Source organism: Pezoporus wallicus, unplaced genomic scaffold (genome assembly GCF_028554395.1).
Source record: "Pezoporus wallicus isolate ANWC-B61680 ecotype Strahan unplaced genomic scaffold, APGP_CSIRO_Pwel_v1 contig_593, whole genome shotgun sequence".
Classification (NCBI taxonomy): Eukaryota; Metazoa; Chordata; class Aves; order Psittaciformes; family Psittacidae; genus Pezoporus; species Pezoporus wallicus.
The window spans coordinates 1,024,437-1,046,180 of record NW_026642342.1 but is presented as its reverse complement, the minus strand read 5'-3'; the positions used below and the strand labels follow the sequence as shown (position 1 = coordinate 1,046,180).

General features: G+C 46.5%; 3 protein-coding genes and 1 long non-coding RNA gene across 5 annotated transcripts in view; 3 read left to right on the top strand and 1 right to left on the bottom strand.

Moving 5' to 3' along the window:
- Positions 1 to 3,739, top strand: part of ANAPC13 (anaphase promoting complex subunit 13) — a 78,535-nt gene extending 74,796 nt beyond the window's left edge. The window contains exons 2-3 of one of the 2 annotated variants that reach the window (XM_057428992.1): positions 1,044 to 1,145; positions 3,296 to 3,739. In XM_057428992.1, coding sequence (XP_057284975.1) covers positions 1,047 to 1,145; positions 3,296 to 3,421 — 225 coding nt within the window. In that variant the 5' untranslated portion in view covers positions 1,044 to 1,046 and the 3' untranslated portion in view covers positions 3,422 to 3,739. Of the gene's footprint in view, positions 1 to 1,019; positions 1,146 to 3,295 lie in introns of both variants that reach the window. The other variant, XM_057428991.1, reaches the window with a different exon arrangement.
- On the bottom strand, positions 2,106 to 4,985 carry LOC130609732 (uncharacterized). Its single transcript, XR_008974861.1, has 3 exons — positions 4,918 to 4,985; positions 4,306 to 4,461; positions 2,106 to 2,852 (listed from the first exon to the last, which is right to left on the bottom strand). It is a non-coding gene; the product is annotated as an uncharacterized LOC130609732 (long non-coding RNA).
- Positions 4,986 to 5,143: 158 nt separating this feature from the next.
- Positions 5,144 to 18,908, top strand: LIPH (lipase H). Its single transcript, XM_057428990.1, has 10 exons — positions 5,144 to 6,067; positions 9,903 to 10,270; positions 10,953 to 11,061; positions 11,164 to 11,265; positions 12,224 to 12,313; positions 13,320 to 13,487; positions 14,406 to 14,501; positions 15,485 to 15,596; positions 17,082 to 17,255; positions 18,816 to 18,908. The coding sequence occupies exons 1-10, from the start codon at positions 6,016 to 6,018 to the stop codon at positions 18,886 to 18,888; spliced, it is 1,344 nt and encodes a 447-aa protein (XP_057284973.1). The 5' UTR covers positions 5,144 to 6,015; the 3' UTR covers positions 18,889 to 18,908.
- Positions 18,909 to 19,155: 247 nt separating this feature from the next.
- On the top strand, positions 19,156 to 21,394 carry TMEM41A (transmembrane protein 41A). Its single transcript, XM_057428960.1, has 5 exons — positions 19,156 to 19,304; positions 19,380 to 19,533; positions 19,708 to 19,869; positions 20,500 to 20,638; positions 20,957 to 21,394. Exons 1-5 carry the CDS (start codon positions 19,207 to 19,209, stop codon positions 21,175 to 21,177), a joined length of 774 nt encoding a protein of 257 aa, XP_057284943.1. The 5' UTR covers positions 19,156 to 19,206; the 3' UTR covers positions 21,178 to 21,394.
- Positions 21,395 to 21,744: the final 350 nt, after the last annotated feature.

Below are 21,744 nucleotides of genomic sequence, written 5' to 3'. Positions count from 1 at the left end.
CGGCGGGCAGTGGGGCTGGAGGGGCGGTGGGGCACAGAGAGGTCTCCGGCGGGAGCGGCGCGGGGGGGGCCGGGGCCTTATCTCACTGCACCGGTCGCCTGTGCTCCCTTCGGGGCCGCCTCGCTGATTGTAGAGGCAAGGCCTGTGCAACATACAGCTCTGGAGCCAGGCATGGCCACGGGGCTCCTGCACCCCCCGAGATACCCGGGTTCGGTACCCTCCAGCCCTGGCTGTTGTCCCGAGTGCCTGCGGGGACGTGTTGAAGAGGACAGAGTAGTAACAAAATGATGACAGGAAACCCCTGGAGTGATAACAGTGGCTGAGGGGGAAGGCAGGTCTCTCTTGCCCAGAGAAACTGTGGCTGCCCCATCCCTGGCAGTGCTCAAGGCCAGGCTGGACGGGGCTTGGAGCCGCCTGGTCCATTGGAAGGTGACCCTGCCAGTGGCAGGGGGTGGGAACTGAATGAGCTTTGAGGTCAAATTCCAACCTAAACCGTTCTTAATTCTCTGATTTTTCTCGTTTCACCCATTTCCTGGATTTACGGGTTTGTCAGTATTCTGGGTGCCTTTGTTCTGACTTTCCCAGACTCACAAAGGTGTGGATGAGTTAACAGCATTGAGCAGGGACAGAAAGTGAGCAGGCACCAAACACAAGCAACAGTTCTGTGAAGAGTAAGAGGGGACAGGGAAGCTCTAGGTCCTTAAGCTTACCCAAAAGAGATTTCTGAGGGTCGGCAGCTATAAACATACGTAAATCTATAATTAATAATAAGAGGCTAGTTTTCGATATGCATTAGAGATGAATGTATGTATCTGCAGTTCAGTTTGATAGTGTGCTTTCCAGGTGTAGTTCTCCTGTGTTATAACCACATAGCCCTTTTTCAGTGGATTAGGAAAATCAAGGTTTTCCATAAAAGCTTAATAGAAATTGGATCAGAACTGGAGCAAGCCCGTACTCCAAACTCCAACTACTTGGTTAGAGATGTGGTTGTTAGCAGTACTGCCTGCTTTGTGTCACAGATTTAGCTGTCCTCACCTTCTACAACGATGGACAGCGAAGTGCTAAGGGATGGCAGAATCCTGGATTTGATCGACGATGCATGGAGAGAAGATAAATTACCGTACGAGGATGTAGCTATCCCTGTGGTAGGTGAACTGCTCTTATCAATCACAGTTAAGGCTGATGTGTTTATCACAGCCACTTCCAAGAAACAGCACAAAGAGTATTGCTCGTGGTACAGCTTATGTGTGCAAAAGATTCCCAGGATGGATGTGACTCACTCATGTCCTGTATGCCAGTCATTCCTGTGGGCATACAAGGATGTGGATGTTTCTCTCCCCCACTCCCCTGTGGGGAAAAATCTCACAACTTGAGTGTTCTTTCCATGGCACAATTCTGGGTTTGGCACCAGGGAGAAGCAGAAGTGCCTTTTCTCTGTGTTTCCCCTTCCTGTTGCTAGTGTTTGAAGTGGTTTCCCAGTTGGTTAGTAGAACAGAGGAACAGTCACATGCTGAGAGTCTTGGTTACTCTTTATTTTCTGAAATTCCATTTTAAAAAACCAAAATTTTCTCAAATATCTTCCTAAACAGTCTATTCAGATACAGTGTTGCTGTGGCCAGTTCAAGGGTAGTAGTGAACAAACTGGCATCTGTAGTATGACTCGTTTGTAGCACTGCATCCAATGCATGGCACCTGTCTTTTCATTCAGTGTACAGCTTGTTGTACAGCTACAAGACCAGAGAGGTGCAGCTGGAAAAAGGTTACTTCTGATCCCATAAAGCCCACAACTGAAACTTCAGATCTCCCACAATGACACCTTTCCTTAGCCATCTTGAAACTACCAGGGCAGTGGGAGATATCCGAGGAGTTTCCTTTTCCTTGTTCTCTCTGGTACACAAGCTTTGCCCTGGCTAGCATTCACAAAGCAGTCATGCTAAGGTCACGGGGACTTGATAGGCTGCTAGTTTCTAGAGAGACATTTCCACATTGCTGGTGACATAGCTCAAGCTTTAGCCCTTACACCGCTGCATTTTCAGAGAGGGCAAGGAGCAGCTACACACCTCCAAAATCCATATATACAGCATACAAGTTATATCCTGCCAAGATTTGGGCTTGAGGAATGATCTTGGAGAGCTGTGATTCTCAGATACAGAAGCCCAAACCCCTCTTTGCTTGGAATAACCTTTATTAGACAGGCTAATAATTACGAACTTGTTCCTTGCTGACAATTGCCTTTACCCTGTGCCCAAACATTGTGGTGTCTTTCCTTGCAGTCATTTCTTGAGCTACTTACAGTCACATACAGAAGGCAGCCTCAAAGCAGGAAGCTTCGTTAAATAACAATGGCAAAAAGGACTGGCTGTGGATATAAAGATCCCCAGGGATAGGATTGGCTCTGATCACATAGAAAAACCAGCACAAAATCACAGGAGATTTACTCAGTGGTATTGTCAAAGAGCAAATAGAATGGCTGCAGAGTGGTATTTGAGCCTGTCCTGAGCATCTGATCGTAGTGCTCACTTGAGAGATTCCTATGAACTCAAAGGGGCTGAAACCATATGTTGCTTTCAAAACTGAAACGTTTTATTGAGCTCATGCTGGGGTTTCCAGAGATCTAGAACTCCCAATTCTTGCCCAAGTGGTATCTAGCAGAAACAACAAGCACTCCTTACGACTGCACCAATACATCAGCACAGAGAACAAATAATATGAGGGAGGAAAATGAAATCTCAGTTAAACTGTACCTCCTTCTTACTGTGTTGTGAGCAGCTCTATGTTGCACCTGACTTCTACTACTGATACAGCACAGCCACCCCTGAGTTCTGAATGCAGAAAGAGGAAGGATTTCTCACCTGCCATAGGAAAGTAACATATTACAGAACCACTTGTCTTAATAAGAGCTATAATAAATACAGTATCTGTATGCTTGGCAACAGCAGAAGAAACACATTGGAAATGAGCAATAGAATAATTGCATTATACTATTATTATTTTGCATTTGCTGTATATTCTCCTTCACTGCATGTGCAGTCGGAGTGTATAGCAACACCCCAGGGGCCTGGAAAACCAATTTGCCTTTCAGATTAAGCACCATATTCATGTGAAGAGAATATTGTTCACAACTGGGCTTAGTAATATTTTTAAGTGGCTCAGTATGTATGATATGTATTGTTCAGATACACCCTCTGGTCTTGTTTGTGGATTTGTGTATTTACCCATATGAAGTCTTAGTAACCTACTCCTTTCAGGAAGTGTATTATGTGTGAAATGCAGTGTATCTCTCTTTGGTTCTCAGAATGAGCTTCCTGAACCAGAGCAAGACAATGGTGGAACAACTGAGTCTGTGAAAGAGCAAGAAATGAAGTGGACAGATTTGGCTCTCCAGTATCTCCATGAAAACGTTCCTCCCACGGGAAACTAGTGAATCAGTGAGATTTCATGCTGTGGATGCATGAATGCAATATAAAGAATATTTTTCAGCTGACCATCGCTGTCAAAGGCTTCTCTAAGGAGGAAACAGCACTTCTGAAAAAGCCTCAAACAGTGGCCACACACAGTTTAAAATGCTTCTGTAATAAGTGTGAAATAACAGTGGCTGCCTGACACCTCAGAGCTAATATAAAAAATGTTTCTCTTATGTAAAATTATTTCCTATCTTCTGTTAAATTGTTCTTAAGTTGGTGCCAGTTTCAATCGTAAATGTTTTCTACATGTAATAAAAGAAGTTATTTTTACTGTCTCAAGTTGGTTTTGATTTCAAAACTCACAATGGGATCATTTCTGACTCTGAAGGTTTATGTCCCAAGAAGTATTCCTATGTGTTCTGTGGTGAGAGTTCAGTGTACAAAACCTAATATCCCTAAGTCAGTTGTTACCATCTTTAACGAGTGTGTGGCTGAGGAAGGTTGTGTGGGGCAGGCATGACAGATTGGTCAACAGGATTCAAGAGCTGGAAGTAACTTGTAAACATATGTGGTTATTTGAACGCCTCATCTCATGGTTTGATGGTGGTGGTAATACTGGCATTTCCAGTGCTGACATGCTGGGTATGTTTGCCAGTACATGTACTGCAAACAGACAGTCTGATTTGTGCTAAAAAAATAGCATATTTTTGAGTAGTTACTCAAAATCATTGGTTTTTGAGGGAAGATTGAGGCTGACAAGGAAGAGCCTGCCAGTCCCAGTGTACCACCTATTGAATTGATAGCCACTTGGATGTGCTATCTCAGATGGGAAATAGAAATCTGAGGAAAACAATGGGGAAAAGAAACAAGCAGGCCTTAGCTTGAGGCAATAAATTGTTACCTCTTTTTGTGCTGAGAAGAAAGGCAATGCCTTCTTGATTTCTTCTTCTCATTTTATCTCTGATTCTGATATGTCTTTTGCAATAGGTAAAAGCCTTCTGTTCATCTTGCCTGTTTCACTGTTGGACCAATTCCTTCACATCATTGGCAGAACTTGCTAAGGAGCAAATATTTTGACAGAGTTTAGGATTACTGGTAGAGGTGAGAAAGGAACTGGAAGGAAAACAATATTCCAAGTTACTTTCTTTTGCCAGTGCATCAGAAAAAGCACTTCCCTGGAGCCTGCAGCTTCCAGACTCCAGTGTTTTTGGTGTCTTTTCTCAATGTGTAACCTCTTCAAAATAACACGGCTTTTGCCTGTGTGATTACCAAATGGCATCATAGCACATGTCCTGTAAGACTGATTGCTGAACTGTATGAGGATGGAGAGCTCAAGGTGCTTGTGAAGCAAACATGTATGTTACTGGGCTTGCACCCATGGCTGCAGCGTAACCTGCGCCTGCACCAGGGAAGCAGCAGGCACTTGTCTGAACAGGAAAGAGCAGCAGCCAGCCAGCAGGCAGAGCTAACGATTAACCCAAGAATTAGCAAAGTCAAAATGCTTAATACATACAGAATGGACCAAAGAAACAGTTATGCCACTGGGAACTGTAAGAGTGCAGCTCCTCACTGGATCATCACCGGGGGAAAGTAAGCAGAGCCTGTGCTTAATGAGGTGTTTCTGATCCTCCCCATGTTCCCTGTCCCTGGTCTGTGTTAGAAGAATTTGCTAAGGAAACATTAGGAAAAGCTACCACATAGCTTCTACACAGCAGCCATCCCTGCTCTCCGCTCCCCTCACTTCTTAACAAACTTCCCACCACCTCATGTTTCCAATTCTGCCACTAGATCTTCCAGCTCCAGCTTCAGACTTCCTTTCCTGCCCCTGACAGTGGTCTTTACATCTGCCATCTTCCTGCCATCCAGCACGGGAAAAAGAAAACCCTTTCTTACTTAAATTAGAGCTGGATTCATGAGGTTCCAGCAGGTCTGCAAGAAAATATGGATCTGGTGAGGGTGCCAGATGTAGTGTCATCCAACACAGCAGTCACTTGACAGCCCAGTGGAGACCCAGACTGACTCAAACTGGTACCTTCTCTTGGTCACACCATAGTGCTGTGCCTCCTGCTTGAGGTGACAGGGTCTCATAGGTTAGAAGGGATGCTGGGCCAGAGTGCTCAGCACAGCTGGAGGGATGTGGGAGAGTATGAATCCTTCAATGTAGGGCCCTGTGAAACCAGGCGCTTGCCCTGCCCAGATGCTTATCACACTTGCAGTGACACACAGGTTCTCCACTGCCTATTGACATTCTTTGCAACAGACAGACATGCAATAATTCCCTTAGTTTCAACACCTGTAGTCAAATTGCTGCTTACAGTGATACCAAACCATTTGTGTCTTGGATTAGTCATTTCCCAGGGCAAACTAGATTTAAAATAAGGAGACCTGGTAAAATAGAAGGTGCCCCACCTTTTTCAGAAGAAGCTTTAGTTGTATAACTAAAGACTGGTCTTCATTTCTTGGCTGGTAACTTCCTCCTTTCACCACACCTACGGTTACTGTCAGGGAAAAAAAAGAGAGCAAACTGTTGTCAGAGACAGAAGATACGTGCCAAAGAAATTGTGGGATCCTTCAAACCTTTTACCTGCAGAAGTTCCATGTGGGAATCCATATGCTGAGGCTGTGCGTTGTGTTGATCTACCTTTTGTATGCGGTGAAAACAGGTAAGAAACCAAGCATTTGTTTTCAATGTTTCTGTCAAATATAACACGCTTTCTGTGCTTTGCAGAAGCATGAATATATCTACTCTCTGCATTACAGTTACTGCGTAGGGTTTTTCACCAGCATTATTTATTCTGGCAAAGCAAATTATACGGGTTACATGAATGTAGTCAGCTCTAAGAGTTCCAAATATAAAACCAGCAGTCATTTTTATTATCTTTTCCTCCCTTTGCAAACATTCCTCTTATATAAGTACTATCCATCCACACTGAAAATGTCATTTGAAATCTTCAGAGAAGAGTGATTTCTTCTCAGCAGTGTCTGATATGACAGACGCAAAGGATGAATTACCATTCGTGAACATAAGCTTCATTTGATATCCTCACAGCCCTACCAAGAATCAACCTGTGTAACAATAAACAAATGTACTGCCTTGTGCTACCATACTCATGGGAGCAAGTCAAGTTATAGCTCTCTGCTTTATAGGGAAAACATAGGATTAAAGAAACCCCAGAAGAATTCTTGTAAATAATAACTTGTATTTCTGGGTTCTCTGGAGTAATCCTGGGGTCGCATTTTGCTTGGTTTGTTAAATATGCTTTAGGAAATGTAGTCGTAAGAAGTGGAAAAAGGCACCAAGGAAACCCAGTGAGATACTGAAGACCAGTTTAAGAGGTAGAGGGCATGCTCCCTCTTTGGAAAAGTGATAGAAACGTTCACTGATGCTACTGGGATTTGCTGTATGGTAGTGAAATGTGCTTAAAGCTGAAGGCTCATTATTGATGCATAGGACAAATCTGTTGGAACACACTGTAGAGAGCCCAGGCAAGGTGACTGTTTTCAGTGTCAGTGAAACTGCAGGCAGGCACAGAAGCGGCAACATGCTTATCTGAGATCCATGCAAAGCACTGACTGGGAGAGCAGCCCCCTTCACAGGCTCTTTGTGGAAATACAGTCTTCCAAGGACCACAGCTAGGACAACTGCAAATCTGACCCTCTGAAGTGAAAATCCGTTGGAACTTCACTTTGCAAGAGGACAGACCAGTGGAGTTAAAAAATTCAGCTGCTATTCTATTCATGCAGACAGCCTCCAGATCACAGCCCTGAAAATGCCACTATTGCAAACCCTGCCTGTGCGCAGGGTGAGCATCCTGGACAGATACATCCAGAGCAGAAGAACATCCAGGACAGAAGGAAGAAAAAGCCTGGTTCTGAAGCTACATATATATATAATGTGGTTCTGAAGTTACACATATATATATAGATATATTCATATTCATATATGTAACTTCAGAACTTCAGAATCCTGCTGCATTAGCACCTCTGAGGCTGATCTCAAGCTTGTGAGGAAACTAGTGTTTGCCATCCTATTTTACACACCAGAAAACTGAGCAGACAGAGGAAAGTGAATTGCCTGAGGCTGTTCAGCAAGCTAATGACCTAGACAGGGCTGGAAGCTAGTTAATGGGACACTGAGTTAATTGTCACATTTATTCACCTTTCCTTGAGGGAAGAGGACTGTTGGACATGGGTTAAGTACAGTGGTCTGTTTCCACCTCACTTACTTGCTTGCAGAGTTAAGCTCAATCAGCCTCTTGTCCATCAGAGAAATCATGCTGGAGTTTCAAAGACAATTCCAGCCATTTGCGTAGGATTCGCTGTGCTTATCAGAATGAAGAGCAAATCCAGGATCACTGGCGGTCCTCATGTGTCAGCTTTTGTAACACATGGTGGATGAGTCTGGGATATGCACCAGCCTGCCTGAAGAGAAGCTGGCAGGTTTCCCCCCACTATTAGCACTGATCTGATTTTGTTAATCAAAATAGAACGAATCTAACAGACTTGGTGCAGATATAACAAGGCTTTTCAAACAGTTCCTGTGTTAGGTATTAGCAAATGCTGATCAGATCCTTAAAACCTCCTCTTTAGCAGAAGGTTTGGGCTGTTCTGGTGACAAACATAGCGCTCCTGTGGGCAAGTCTCAGCACAATGCAGGAGATACAGAAACAAATGAAGCAATCAGTGCGATCTTGCACCATGTAGAAGTAATTCTTGCCTGCATTTCTGCCTGTACTCCTACAGCTTCAGCGGTGGTAAAGACGACTAACAAGACTATATAAAAATACCATAGAATAAAACAATGGTTATTAATGAAAAAGAAATATTGTATTATTTATGTTGCAGTAGCACCTAAAGGACAGTCGCTGAGAATCACTGTGAATGCTGGTGTATAGCAGCAAAAAATGATGCCTTTTCTCTGCTAGCTACTTTGAGATCTCCATGTGAGCAGTGTCACAGGGGAGCTCTTACTGCTGCTTCTCTGGAGCATCTTAGCACTGTAAGAGCAAGGTGAGAGCAAGCTGCTCAGGAGACAGCCATGCAGGTCACCTTTACTCTTGCAGGCAGGACCCAGAGTCCCACTGCCCCTGTGAGCCCTGATTGAAGCATTACAGAGGCAGAACACCCTCAATTCAAAGGCCACTGATTTCAACTGAGGTTCACTGGGCCTGGCTGAGGGCTCATTTTCTACCACTCCTCTCCCACTTAGTCATATTTTACCATAGGCTTTATACAGGAAGGACTCCATGGGTTTCTAGTGCTAAAATTTATTTCTGAATTTATGGTAGCAATTTAAAATATCCAGTTGGACTTAACTGCAACATACTTCCAGCCTATTAACTTTTATTTCTGGAGCTCCTGGGAATTCTACAAAGTAATTAGCAGAACTATGGCAACTGAGCGGATCATTTTATGTGCTGGGCACATAGCATTTATATCACTCTTACGCTTCTGATTTCCATAGGAGGAGAACAAGGAAAGTTGCTCCTAGAAACTGTGAGAGTTTCATCATTTGGAAATTGAAATGCACAGAGCAATGGAGATTTGCTCGAGCTCAATTAGCTTACAGCTGTGGGGTTTCTAAACCCTTCTACCTACTGCACAGCCCTTCAAACAACAAAGCTCAGGAAGATTTCTCTAGCAACTGCAGCCTGAACAGTTAATTGCAGCCCAGGCTGTATGTGTGAGAGACTCACTCTCCCACAGGGTTCTTCAATCAGATTAAGGGGATTTGCAGAAAAGGACTGTGACGCAGGAAGAGGCTACAAAACCTGAGAGAGCCTTCATAAGCAGTGCCTGTCTGGAGACAGCTACTCCATTCCCTCCCAGTGCCCTGCTGGAGATAGCATTGGACTCAGAAGGCTCAGCTGGTGTTCTGCTGGAAAAGCAAGGAACAAAGACAGGCTTTCAAATGGCAGAGGCCATCCCATAAAGCAGCACTTACATAAATCTCAGTTACTCTTCAGCTGTGTATGAAACAGTATCAGTACCGTATTTCATGCGGTCAAAGGGTGTCCCATTTTGCAGTCTGAAACAGCAGGCTGCATCTGCAAACACAAATGAAGGACTGAGCTGTCCCTCACAACAGCAAGATCCTCTGCAGCTTGTCAGCTCCAGTTACAAACAAACCATGAAGGTATCTCTTTACTCTAGAACCTGTCCGGAGCACCTGGGTCTGCTCTCAAACCAATACAACAATTGGTTGTCAGTCTCTAATTCCTTTCCTCACACCAGAGGGATTCTTGGAGAGAGTATATGCCATCTCCCAGATGCTAGTGGAAGCAGGACTGTGCTGCTCCAAGATGGTACACCTGCTGTCTTTGTTCCAACATGACAAGAAAGCCTAAGGTTCAGGGTAGCTCCAGCCATGAACATGATGGAGAGGAAAGAGGTAGCTCACAACATATATTCCTGTGCCTGTGCAGGCTGGCAGGAAGAAGGGATCAAAGCAAATGCATTGGTGCTAACCTCAGGATTGCCACACTGTGCTCTTTTCAGATCCCGAGGAGACATGCCCTGCATTCACAACTCTCAGCATCGGCAATGCTTTGGTAGGGACACACCTGAACGTGAAGCTGCTGCTCTACACCAGACAGAACCCAACCTGTGCTGAAAAGCTCAATTCACCAGCCTCCAAGTATCTAGATGTGACCAAGAAAACTACCTTCATCATCCATGGGTACCGATTCACAGGCTCTGCCCCCGTCTGGATCCCAGACTTGGTGCACCTCCTGCTTTCTGTAGAAGACATGAATGTCATCGTTGTGGACTGGAACCATGGGGCAACAACTCTCATCTACAGCCATGCTTCCAGAAACTGCAAAAGAGTTGCTGAGATTCTGAAGAAACTGATTGATGAGACGTTGGTAAGTTGAACACTCACACTATGATACAGTCATTAAGGCACCCTATGGAGAGGGCACAAAGGAAGTGGTTAAAACAGCAGCAGTTCTGGGAAAATAAACTCCTAAAAGGAAATATATTATTTTTTTCGAAGTGCAGCTGTACTTGCAGTGCCAAACTCTACCCTCAGTCTTGGTACAATGGTATTTTGTTGCAATATTCAGTTTATATATAAAAATAAAAAACTCTACAGATATGTTTTCCCATACATAGAAACTCTATTTCCACTTAATGTATGTCCAAAAGTAAGCTTGTGGGCATCCACTAGAGTTTGCAACTCCTCTAAGATGTTGCACAGGTACAGACAATGATGACACTGGAATTCTTGCAGGAACTACATGTGGGGCTAATGGAATCGTTCTCATGGGGCTGATGAATATTCTCTCCTTCCATACTTGTAGTCACTGCCACAGTAAAATACAACCATTGCCTGAGCAGCTCTCATCACAGCTCTGTCAGATATGGGCCTCAAACATGAGCGCTGGTGGTACTGTGGGATCATCAAAGGGGGAATAGTCACAGAATGGAACACACCAAGGGAGAACGTGGGAAAAGTAGCGAGATACATTTACATTCCTTCTCCTAATACTGTTTGTGCCTTTCATGTGCCTAAAATCTGTGACCACGAGTACTTTTAAATCTCAGATTGATGGAGCATCCCTTAACTCCATGCACATGATAGGAGTGAGCCTGGGAGCACACATCTCTGGCTTTGTGGGGCAGCTGTTTGATGGTGCACTTGGAAGAATCACGGGTAAGCTCTTCCTCCTGTCAGTCCTTTTGCTGCAAGGATAGCTGTTCACCACGACCACAGTCAGTGCTCAAGTGACACCAAGTGCCTGGCTTTGTGTTGCAGGTCTTGACCCAGCAGGCCCATTGTACCGAGGAAAACCACCCAGTGAGAGGCTGGACCCTACAGATGCACAGTTTGTTGATGTCATTCATTCAGACACGGATGGTACCTGATATTTGTCCTCTTTACCATAACAAAGAAACCTAGAGGCTGATAGGGAGCATGGGAAAGCAGGGGCTCTGGTAGGCAGCAGTGATCCTTGCTCCCCTATCCCAGGAGAGCAGCAGTCTCCTTCAGTGGTGCTTGTGAAGGGCTCTGTGTCCCTGCCTTGTCCTCACTGTCATCAGCACTCCCTCGGGAGCTGCTGTTTTATTTGCATTTCAAACATGCCGCAGGTTTATAGCAATTACAACCTCATGGCCCATGAATAGCAAGGACTTAGGCACTGGTGCAGCAGTCCCCTGTTGAGACCAGCACACAGTCCTGCCGGAGCAGCTCCGCACTAACCTCACACTGGGGGGTCATCCCAAAAGCTAGTCACACCGCTGAATGCCTTGCATAGCAGATCAGTTATTCCCAACCCAGTGGCTCCCTGCACTCTTCATCCCACCTCCCATAGGCTAAACCCTCCTCCAGGGTGAATCTGGAATCTCCTCCAGCCCTCTCTTTTCCCAGCCGGTGCACAGCACATCTCCAAACCCACAGCAGTGCAATGCAAGCCCTCCGCTCTGCTCACACTGGCATCCGGACCCACTGGGCTCGGCTTTCTGACCTCATCTTCTCCCAGCCCTTCCAAGAACTCAGACTTCAGCAGCACAGCGATACACAGTGTTTCACATCCCTTTTCCTCTCCCACACACAATGACACAAAAAGCCAGAGTTTGTACAGTCGCATGCACTGACTTATTTTAGGTATTTGATAGCATTGCTAAGCTGACACAGCTGGGTCACAGCCATTTGGCCTGCTGCCTAAACAGATGAATGACATTAATATTCCTGCACAGGCAGGCATCCTAAAGCTAAATAACTATTTTTTCCCCCTAGTTGTTTTCTTATGTTTCCTTCTTCTGCATTTTATGATTCAATATTCCCACTCCTCACCTCTCATATTTTCTTTTATCAGGACTAGGTTACAGAGAAGCATTAGGCCACATTGACTTCTACCCCAACGGTGGGACCGACCAGCCTGGCTGCCCACTGACAATATTTTCTGGTAATTCATTCTGCCTTGAATTGCACAAACACTGACAGAAAGAGAGGAGAAGGACAGAGAAACATCATCATTGCTTAGAAAATACATGAAGCCCAATTCTGGGAAAACCATAACAGCAGTCTCTTCCCAGCACTGACGTGGCCCAGAGGTGGAAGAGGGGGTTAGCTGATGTGTATCAGGAAGCCATACGAATCAGGATTAATCCTGTTCTGTCACAAATGCAAATAGGATAATTGTCCATACACTGAGTTATAAGGTGGATTTGTGCCTTTATTTTGTGAATATATTTAGAAAACCTGTGGGGTTATTATTATTATTACTACTAATAATAATATTATTATTACTTCTTAGAACACACACAAACTCCAAAGACAAGTAATAGCAAGAACCTGTTCAGAAAACAGGTTCAAGATGAATGGGGTTATAATGACCCCAATGCCCCTTTCTTGGCAGTGACAGGCAGTGCAGTCTGGAAGGCAGAGGCCTGGTCTTGAGTGCAAGAAAGCTTTTACCCTTTCCAGCCTGGCAGCAATGGTTTTGTGGAAGTTGGGTGAAGAAGGTACCTCATGGAAGAAAAGGCAGTAATGTGAACTCAACCCTTTCGAGACCCAAAAGGATCTGCATAGAAAACAAACCTGAAATAAATATCCATAGGAAATATGGATTTTTTTTTAATGGGAATGAGGCTTCACCCATTTTGCTGCTCATGCAACACCTCATTTTATTTGTTATGTCTTTCTAAAGAGTTTTTTACACCAAAAAGAAGAGAACACCTGACACTGAATAGTGTCTACAGCTGGATCCTCTGAAACTGCACCAGTAGACACAGGCAGAGCTGAGTGCACTCAAAGGGAGAGGCCAGTGCCCACTTAGTGTTCTGCCACAGCCCCATGCAATCTGCTGTTCAGGCTGGTCAGTGATTGTCCCTTTTAGCTAGTGCATTGATGCTGTTTTCCGGAAGCACGAGGGTTGCTAACAAAATGTTTCTTCCCTGTGTATGATTAAGGATTGCAGTATTTTAAATGTGACCACCAGAGGTCTGTTTTCCTGTTCATGTCATCCCTGAAACAGAGCTGCAATATCACGGCGTACCCGTGTGACTCCTACAGGAATTACCGGAATGGCAAGTGTGCCAGCTGCAAAACCTTCTGGCCTATGCCGTGCCCCATCCTAGGTGAGGATCCAGGGAATGTAAATACATCCTGAACACACGTGTCTGACAGAGCTGCCCACTGTTACTGAGACTTGGAGTGTGACAAGTGTTTTGCTGAAGGGCTAACACCACATGGTGCTTTGCGAAAGCATGTCAGTTATTCCCGCTGAAGCTGTTGAGATGGTGTCTCACTGACATCTGCAGGGCCACAAACCTCTGCTGCAGGCAAAACAGGCCTGAGAAACGTCCCTGCTCTTTGTACAGTCACATGGCACTACGGTCTAGAACACAATGCACGTGTAAAGGATTCTAGAACTGGAAAAGCCAAAACAAGATGGGATCTTTACACAAAAGTCTCAGAAACAATGAATTAAGGTCCATTAGTTGCAGAGTTTGAGGGACAGGGACATGTTCTTACTACAACAGAATCTTTTCTAAGAAATCTTCAGCTCCACAAAGCCCTCTTGACTGTAAAAGGAACGGCAGTGTGATGGACAAAGGGCATTCTGGGTGTTCGTAACTGACCCACAGAGGTGTCCCAGCCTGGATGTGACAGGCTGCCATTTCTGAAATGCTGATGTTAAACCCCCTGACAGTTCCAGAAATGAGCTCACAAAAAAGGGGATGATTTTCATTCTGCACTGCAAAATGAAATCCTTTTTGACCATGGATGGTCATAAGGTGTGGAAAAAAGACTGACCTTAAAATAAGCATTGAGCAGTAACCAGGCATATTTAGACACTCAGCTGGCTTTAGTTACACAAGTCAAACCCAGCCCTGGTACAAGTCTGCAGAGCCCAGGAGCATGTGTCACAGCACCACCTCACAGCTGGCAAGCAATATGCTATTTCTTAAATACTTGCTTTGTTATTTTCAGCAATTTAGTTGCTTACCTACCTGTGCAGTAACTCTGTTTCCTCTACAAACTGTCATCTATAGGTTATTATACCCATGAGTGGAAAAGCTATTTAACACAACAGAGCCATCCAGTGACAAGTATGTTTTTTGATACGGCAGACAAAGAGCCATTCTGCAGTAAGTGACTAAGATTTCTGAGATCGTTTTTCTCTGCGTATTGCCTCCTTCCACAGCAGCTGAGCAGGGACGTTTAGTTGCAATTGGCATCATAGGCAGCATTTTAGAAGCAAAGCCAGCAGCTGCTGGGTAGAATTGTGTCCATCTGCAGCCTTGCCATTACGTTCTTTATCTGCAAACCTGCCCGGTGCTGTGGAAAGCCAGTTGCTTGCTAGAGATGTGTTAAGAACAGGCTCATCTTGCTTACGGTGCTAGGAAATTTGCTGAGAACACGCAAATGAAACATGAAAGGGTAGTTCCTAAGCTGTGTTTCAAAACAACACACCACAAGGTGTGGTGCAAGGAAAAGTTGTGTGGGAACAATGAGAGTCAAAGGCATGCTCTGAGCTGAACAGGTGAAAGAGCTACCATGGACAAAAGCAAAAGGCACAGGGAAAGGGCCCAGGCAAGGGAGAATCGGTGTAAAAAAAGGTTTCCCCAAGGTTTCTCCTCATCTCAGTGGCCACCAACATACCAAGCCATGGGCAGGGATTATGGCTGGTCAGCAAGCGAATTCTGTGACTGACAGAGCAGAGGAAAGAACAGACAATTCTGCTCTAAGACGGAGAAGACAAATGAAAGATGGCAAAAAAGAAATGAAGGGGTTCAGGAGTGGACATTCAGAGGCAGATAGGACAAAGAAAAGGCAATCTGAAAATGAATGAGGAAGGCAGGGAGTGAGAGGGCGTGTGCTGAAAGGCCATCTTGCATGCCATTTGTGTAACCCTTGCTGCAGGGCTTTCCCACATCTCTTAATATTTCTGTTAGCAATCTCTGCAAAGGGAGGTGGAAAAAGGGATGGAGAAAGAGGTTTTAGAGATGAACTGAATGGGAGGAAGTCATCCTCTGACTGCAGTTCAGCTCCAGACAGGCACAGAGCTGGGCTGGAAAGCAAAGCAAGCATGCAGAGTCTGACCAAGCTTGTGCTCTCTCTCTCTCCTCAGTTTATCACTACTTTGTGGATATAATTACATGGAACAAAGACACCAGAAGAGGCACCTTCAGCATTGTACTAGCTGATGAAACTGGGAAGGAGGCAGAATCTAAAGTTAACCCGTAAGTCTTACCCATCTATGGTCCCTAAATATTAGCAAACCACTTGGTATGACTGCATCTGCGAGGAGGCAAGATACCCTCCTCTCATTTCCCTGCTGATCCTTGGCAGGGTACATGCCTTAGGGCTTTCCTGGCCCTACGCAATCCTCACAGGCTTCCCTGCCGCAGAGCAGCTGACAGCCCAGGCATTTGGTTTGGGCTCTTCGCAGTCATCTAAAGGACTGAAGTGGACAATCTCAGCCAGGGGCACAGCTGTCCTGCACTTCCACTAAAGCAGGAGGAAAAAAACACATCTCCCCCTCTTTCCTTCCCCTTCCAGGGAGTATTCCGTTGCAGCTCTGGGTGCCCAAGACAGCTGGGATGAACCTGAGCCTGACTATGTAACACCCAAATCAATTCATTTCACTTGGAGAGGCAAATTAATGACTGGTCTTATGTTGACATACAAATTCCCAATTGATCATAACACGCTTCAGACAAACAAGTCCTGCTCAACTAGTTTTCTCTATCTGCATACTCTCTCAGCCATATCTGCTTGCACTGGAGCAATCTGCATAGCTCCCTGAGGCTGCACAACAGGACCAGCGAGTGTGTGGCAGCCCACCAGGCAGCTTGCCTACACACACACGCATCAGAAACACCTTTGGCAGGTTAAAACCTGCCCTATTTTGTCAGACTCCTAAAACTTCTCAACAAGACCAGACATTTTGAGCATTGCAACCAGGATACACTTCCATCACAACTGCACTCTTCACCTTCCTAAGGGAAAACTTTAAACGATGGCCATACAACCAGAGATATAAAGAATGTGTTGTGTGGTCATGGCCACGGTTGTGCTGCTTCTGCACCAAGACAGGTTCTGTTTTCATGCATATCTCAAAGTGGAACTGGCCATCCTGTCAAACCCCAGCCCTGCAAGTTTTCATGTCTCTAAGCCTGTGCTTAAAGCTGGATTACTTTCCATTCATTCCACTCAACACTGCACTGTTTCACAGATGCTTCTGCTGCATTTGCTGGAAGAGACCTACCAGAAATTTAGCTAGGGGCATTAATACCCCCAAGGTACAGTCTTCCATTTGTAGAGCTTCCTCAGCCATACAGTGTTGTTACAAACAGATGTCTATATACAGCAGTGTATTCTCCAGACTCCACAAGTGACTCAGTGTTCAGGTCTGCACACACAGCCAGGTACAAACATCATTCGAGTCTGGGCCACTTGGATTCAAAACAGCATCACAGTGGGGATTCTGGTTTGGGACCAGAGCAAATGACATCAGACCTCTGTGTCCCCACTCTCACCCCGAATAACTGAGTGCAAAAGTGGCTGAGCAGGTTCACACCTGGAGACCTGAATTTCCTGTAAATCAGAAGCTGATTGTGAGTTCAGTCCTCACCCCAGCACTGTTCCTAATATCACACTGAATGTATTACAAGTGGTGCTATTCCCTTAGTGACTCTCCAACACCTTGTCTGCTTTATCTTTAGAGAAGTTTCAGCCTTTCAGCGTTACAACCAAATCACTTTGCTAGTTGGATTTGACCAGGATTTTGAAAATATAGAAAGGATTTCCCTGACGTTTTCCACAGGATCTGTCATTGGCCCAAAATTCAAACTCAGGATTCTCCAAATGAGGTTCCGGTCACTTACAAATCCAGAAAGGTAAGCAGAGGTTTAGAAGCCATTGCAGACTGGACAGAAGTGAATCAATCTCCCACATTCCTGGCCTGGCTAAGTTTGTCCAGAAGAATTAGTTTTATTTCACATTTCACTCTTGTACACCTGCCTTAGGAATAAATGCTGTCTTTAGTGCCTACACACAAATCCCATAGGTGAGCACGCACCTGAACACAGACTTTGTCTTATTGTACTAAACACATGTACTTAGTGGCCCAACTCTGATGTGGCCTGACCTTTGTACCTTTGGTCAGGAAAACAACTGTTGAGAAGCTGCCCGGACGCGAACTCTAGACTGCAGGTAAATCTAATACAGATATCCAGCCCCAAATACACATTTTATAACCCAGCCAATTTCTAAGTCCAGCCAAGCAGGGAGATTAATTTACTCCTGGAATTCCAGGAACTGGGAGCTGCTTGCCGCTATGCCCTAACGCACTGACTACCGTCCACATCGTGAGGCACCTGCTAGGTTATTTGCGGATGAGACCTCTACAGCTGCTTCAGTCACCTCTGCTCTGGAGTCCTACCCTTAAGCTTCCCTGATTTCTAGGGCACCTTTGCAGGACAGGATCTCTACCTGAGCTCAGCAAGTACATAATCTCTTAGGTTGACCCTATGTTGCTATGTGAACATCAATCCATACCATGCTTTAAACTTGGGTTAAACAAGGATTGCATATCACAGAGTGAGGAGGGTGAAGCAAAAACAAAAGGACAGAGCTGCGGAACATGTTTGCTTGCAGACGATGAAGGTCAGCTTATCTTAGCCTTGCAATAAGGAAAAGACGGTGTATATACCTAATAAGCAAAGTCAGTCCTTCTGCACCTCCCCCTTGCTGACACTCACTTTCTCCTGTTCCCTATCTCCACAGTCACTTCCAGCCCAAGAGCCACATACAACCTTTAAAAAGCAGGTGCAAATGCCCTAACTTTTCATCAGAGGCTGTCTAGTCTCTCCTAGGAGGAGCTGCTACAGACTATGAGCACAGTTACATGACTGTTTTAACACCATTATGTGTCGCTGTCACATGGAGGGATGTCCTGCCCTGTCTTTTTCCTTACTCCAGTGCTAATTAACAATGCTCACGTGGTCCCAGGTGAAACCGTAAGTGTTTCCACTGTTTTTTGGCTGGTCTAGCTCTAAGCCAGATCAATGCCTGGTCCCAGCTCCAAGTGCCAGCACAATCCCTAACACTGGCACCAGGGAATTGGTGAGCTGGAAGGACCACCCCGCTCAGGGTGCACACAAGTGTAGACTGGCTTAGAGGGAACCATGAACTCCAGAGCCTCAGTTTGCTTGCTGACTTTTGTGTTGCTTTTTCCACAAGGAAATGCCAAAGATAACAAAGAACAGAATGATCAAGGTATCCCTGACATCGGTAAGGCTTGAACTCAACCTCACTTTAGGTGGAATTCAAGCTAGCTGTCCTGAGAACATGACTGATTAAATGTGAGCCTCCAGCATGCTGGGAGACTTGACTGGGAGGTGATACAAGAAAGGCTGATCTTTCACTTTCTGGCTTGCATTACTGTGTTTATGCAGACCACAGCTGTGCAGGTACGACCTTGTGCTGATGGAGAACACCAAACACACCTTCAAGCCTATCCCATGCTGAGGTAGGAGCTAAGACCTGCACATCTGACGGTGACAGCCGTTCACAGCCGTCTGGGGACTCACCCGAAAGCTCCACGGCACCTTCTGCGGAGAACAGACGACAGCGCGGCAGGGCACTTGTATCAATGACCTGATTTATAAACGGGGCTGTGGAACTGACATAAGAAACATGAGGTCCTGCCGTGCTTCTGGGATTCGGGACCGCCTTTGTGCCCTGGGAGGAGGCGGGTCCCTCGGGGCGGCCGCGCTCCGCTCCGCGCCTGCGCGGCGTGTGAGGCCGCGCCGCACCGAACCGCACCGCACCGCACCGCACCGCGGGATGTGGCGGCGGCTGGCGGGGCTGCTGCTCGCCTTCGCGGCCGCCACGGCCGGGTTGTGGCTGCTGTCGTCGCGGCTGAGCGCCGGGCAGGCGCGCAGGTGGGTACGGCGGGGGTGGTGCGGGTCTGCGCCCCGGCGTTCCCCGTGCTCTTCCTTCCCATCCTTCCCCTTCAGGCCACTGCGGTTCCCGTCGGACCTGGAGGAGCTGCGGGAGTTGGCCGAGGCGCTGCGGGACTACGAGAGGCAGCACCGGGGCGCGGCGCTGGCCTTGTTTTGCGCCGCGTACCTCTACAAGCAGAGCTTCGCCATCCCCGGCTCCAGCCTCCTGGTACGGGAGCGGGGCGAGGGGTGCTTGCAGGGCGGGAGCCGGTACCAACCTCTTAGAGGGGCCCTGTGCCCGCAGCTGGTGCTGGGTGAGGAACAGGGCTATCGCCTGAAGGCAGCGGGTGTGAGGGCACACGCGTTTGTCCCGTCCGGCTCTCAGTCTGTTGTGCCCCGGCAGAACGTCCTGGCTGGAGCGCTGTTCGGGCCGTGGACCGGGCTGGTGCTGTGCTCAGCCCTAACGTCTGTGGGAGCGACCTTCTGCTACCTGATCTCTGGCGCGTTCGGGAAGCAGCTCATCGTCTACTACTTTCCTGACAAAGTGGCTCTGCTGCAAGGAAAGGTAAGAACGGGGCTGGCTGTGCAGACATGCAGAGCAGCCCCTGGTTGAGGCTGCCTTGTGAGCTGACTTTGTGAAACAATGAAAGCACACAGGTCTGTAAGAGACCTCTGGCACAACCTAAGAGCAGACTGCTTTCTTGGGAGCAAGCCTGATTGCAAAGAGGGTGCATGGAAAGTCCCAGACTGGTTTGGTTTGGAAAGGATCTTAAAGCTCATCCAGTTCCAATCCCCTGCCACAGCAGGGACACCTTCCACTAGACCAGGCTGCTCCAAGTCCCGTCCAGCCTGGCCTTGAACATTGCCAGGGATCAAAAGTAACATCAAATGGATTGGCTGGGAAGCCCCTGTGCTCCAGAGCTGCCTCTTGCCCATTTTGTGCTACATTGTACAGCTCGAGGTGGTTCTGACATTGACTTCCTGATGTCATGCAGGTTACAGCCCATTTTCACCACTTGAATGGAAGGGGCTGCCTTACCATTAGGCACACATACATACATATATTTGATGCTTTTCATCAGTTCTGGACTGATGTAATGGCATGTTAGAAGAAAACTTCACTTTAGTATTGTTGCCATTCAGATATTACTTGTGTCTGAAGGGCAGAAATAATTTGGAACGTTTCTCTTGGCAGGTAGAAGAGAACAGGAGCTGCTTATTTTTCTTCTTGTTGTTCCTGAGGCTGTTCCCCATGACACCAAACTGGTTTCTGAATCTCTCAGCTCCCATTTTAAACATCCCTGTGTCCCAGTTCTTCTTCTCCGTCCTCATTGGTAAGGCCTGGGGAGACTGTCTGAGGGGGTAGTGTGACACTGCCTGTCTCCTCATCATCAAGCCTTGGGCAGTACACTGGGCTCTGGAAGGCAGAGCACCAGGGTCATAGCTGGGACTCTGCCCCGTTGAACTGTTTGCCTTTGTGCTGCCCTTACACTTGGAGGTCTTGAGCATTTTACAGATACCAGTGGAGAAAGAACCCCATTCTTTCCATTATGAACACAGACTCCTGTGTCTGGCCTTGGGCAAGGGTGTACTTGAGATAATTTTACGTAGGTGCGATGCTAACAGGGTTTTTTCTGCTCTGATTCTTTCAGGTCTTACCCCATATAATTTCATCTGTGTGCAGACAGGAGCCATTCTGTCACAAATCACCTCTTTGGATGCCATTTTCTCCTGGGACACATTGCTCAAACTGCTCGCAATGGCTGTGGCAGCACTGATACCAGGGACCCTTATCAAGAAGTACAGCAAGAAGCGCTTGAAGCTGGATGACAACAAGCACACTCAGATACTCAACGGCAAAAAGAGCTTGTGATGGCCCAGGTGCCCCAGATGTTGGGGCCTCACAACAGCTCTCTGTCTCGGGGGCTATATTCTGCATGCTCTGTGCCAGCGTGGACCAAGGACAATTGCAGTTTTTAAATCATTCTTCTTGTCAAAGAGGAGGTATAAGGATCTTTATTTTTAATTAATGTTTTAACTGTGCATGTATCTGCACGGAGAGCACTATACAGGGGCTCTGTGAATACTTCGGTTAATGTGCCTGTTTTGTTTAAATTGGCCTGTGCCTCCAGCGTGCCTGAGGATATTGACAACCCCCTGCAAATGTATCAGCACGGGGATGAAAAACAGGGAGTATTAGCATCCCATGAGGAAGGCAAATCAGAACCCCTTAGTTCCTCCCAGCTCTTGAACAGAGGGAGCCCAAGCACCACAGTCTCCCTCCCAAGTCAAGACAGGCTTCCACTGGGCTCCCATCCTTCCTTCCAAATCCAGCTCCATAAGCCCAGCTTGTCTCACTGGTGTGACTGATGTGGCAGCAGACAGCTGGGTTTCTGCCCAGCCTCATCCCTTGGCGCTTGGGAGGCCACAGCACATAGGG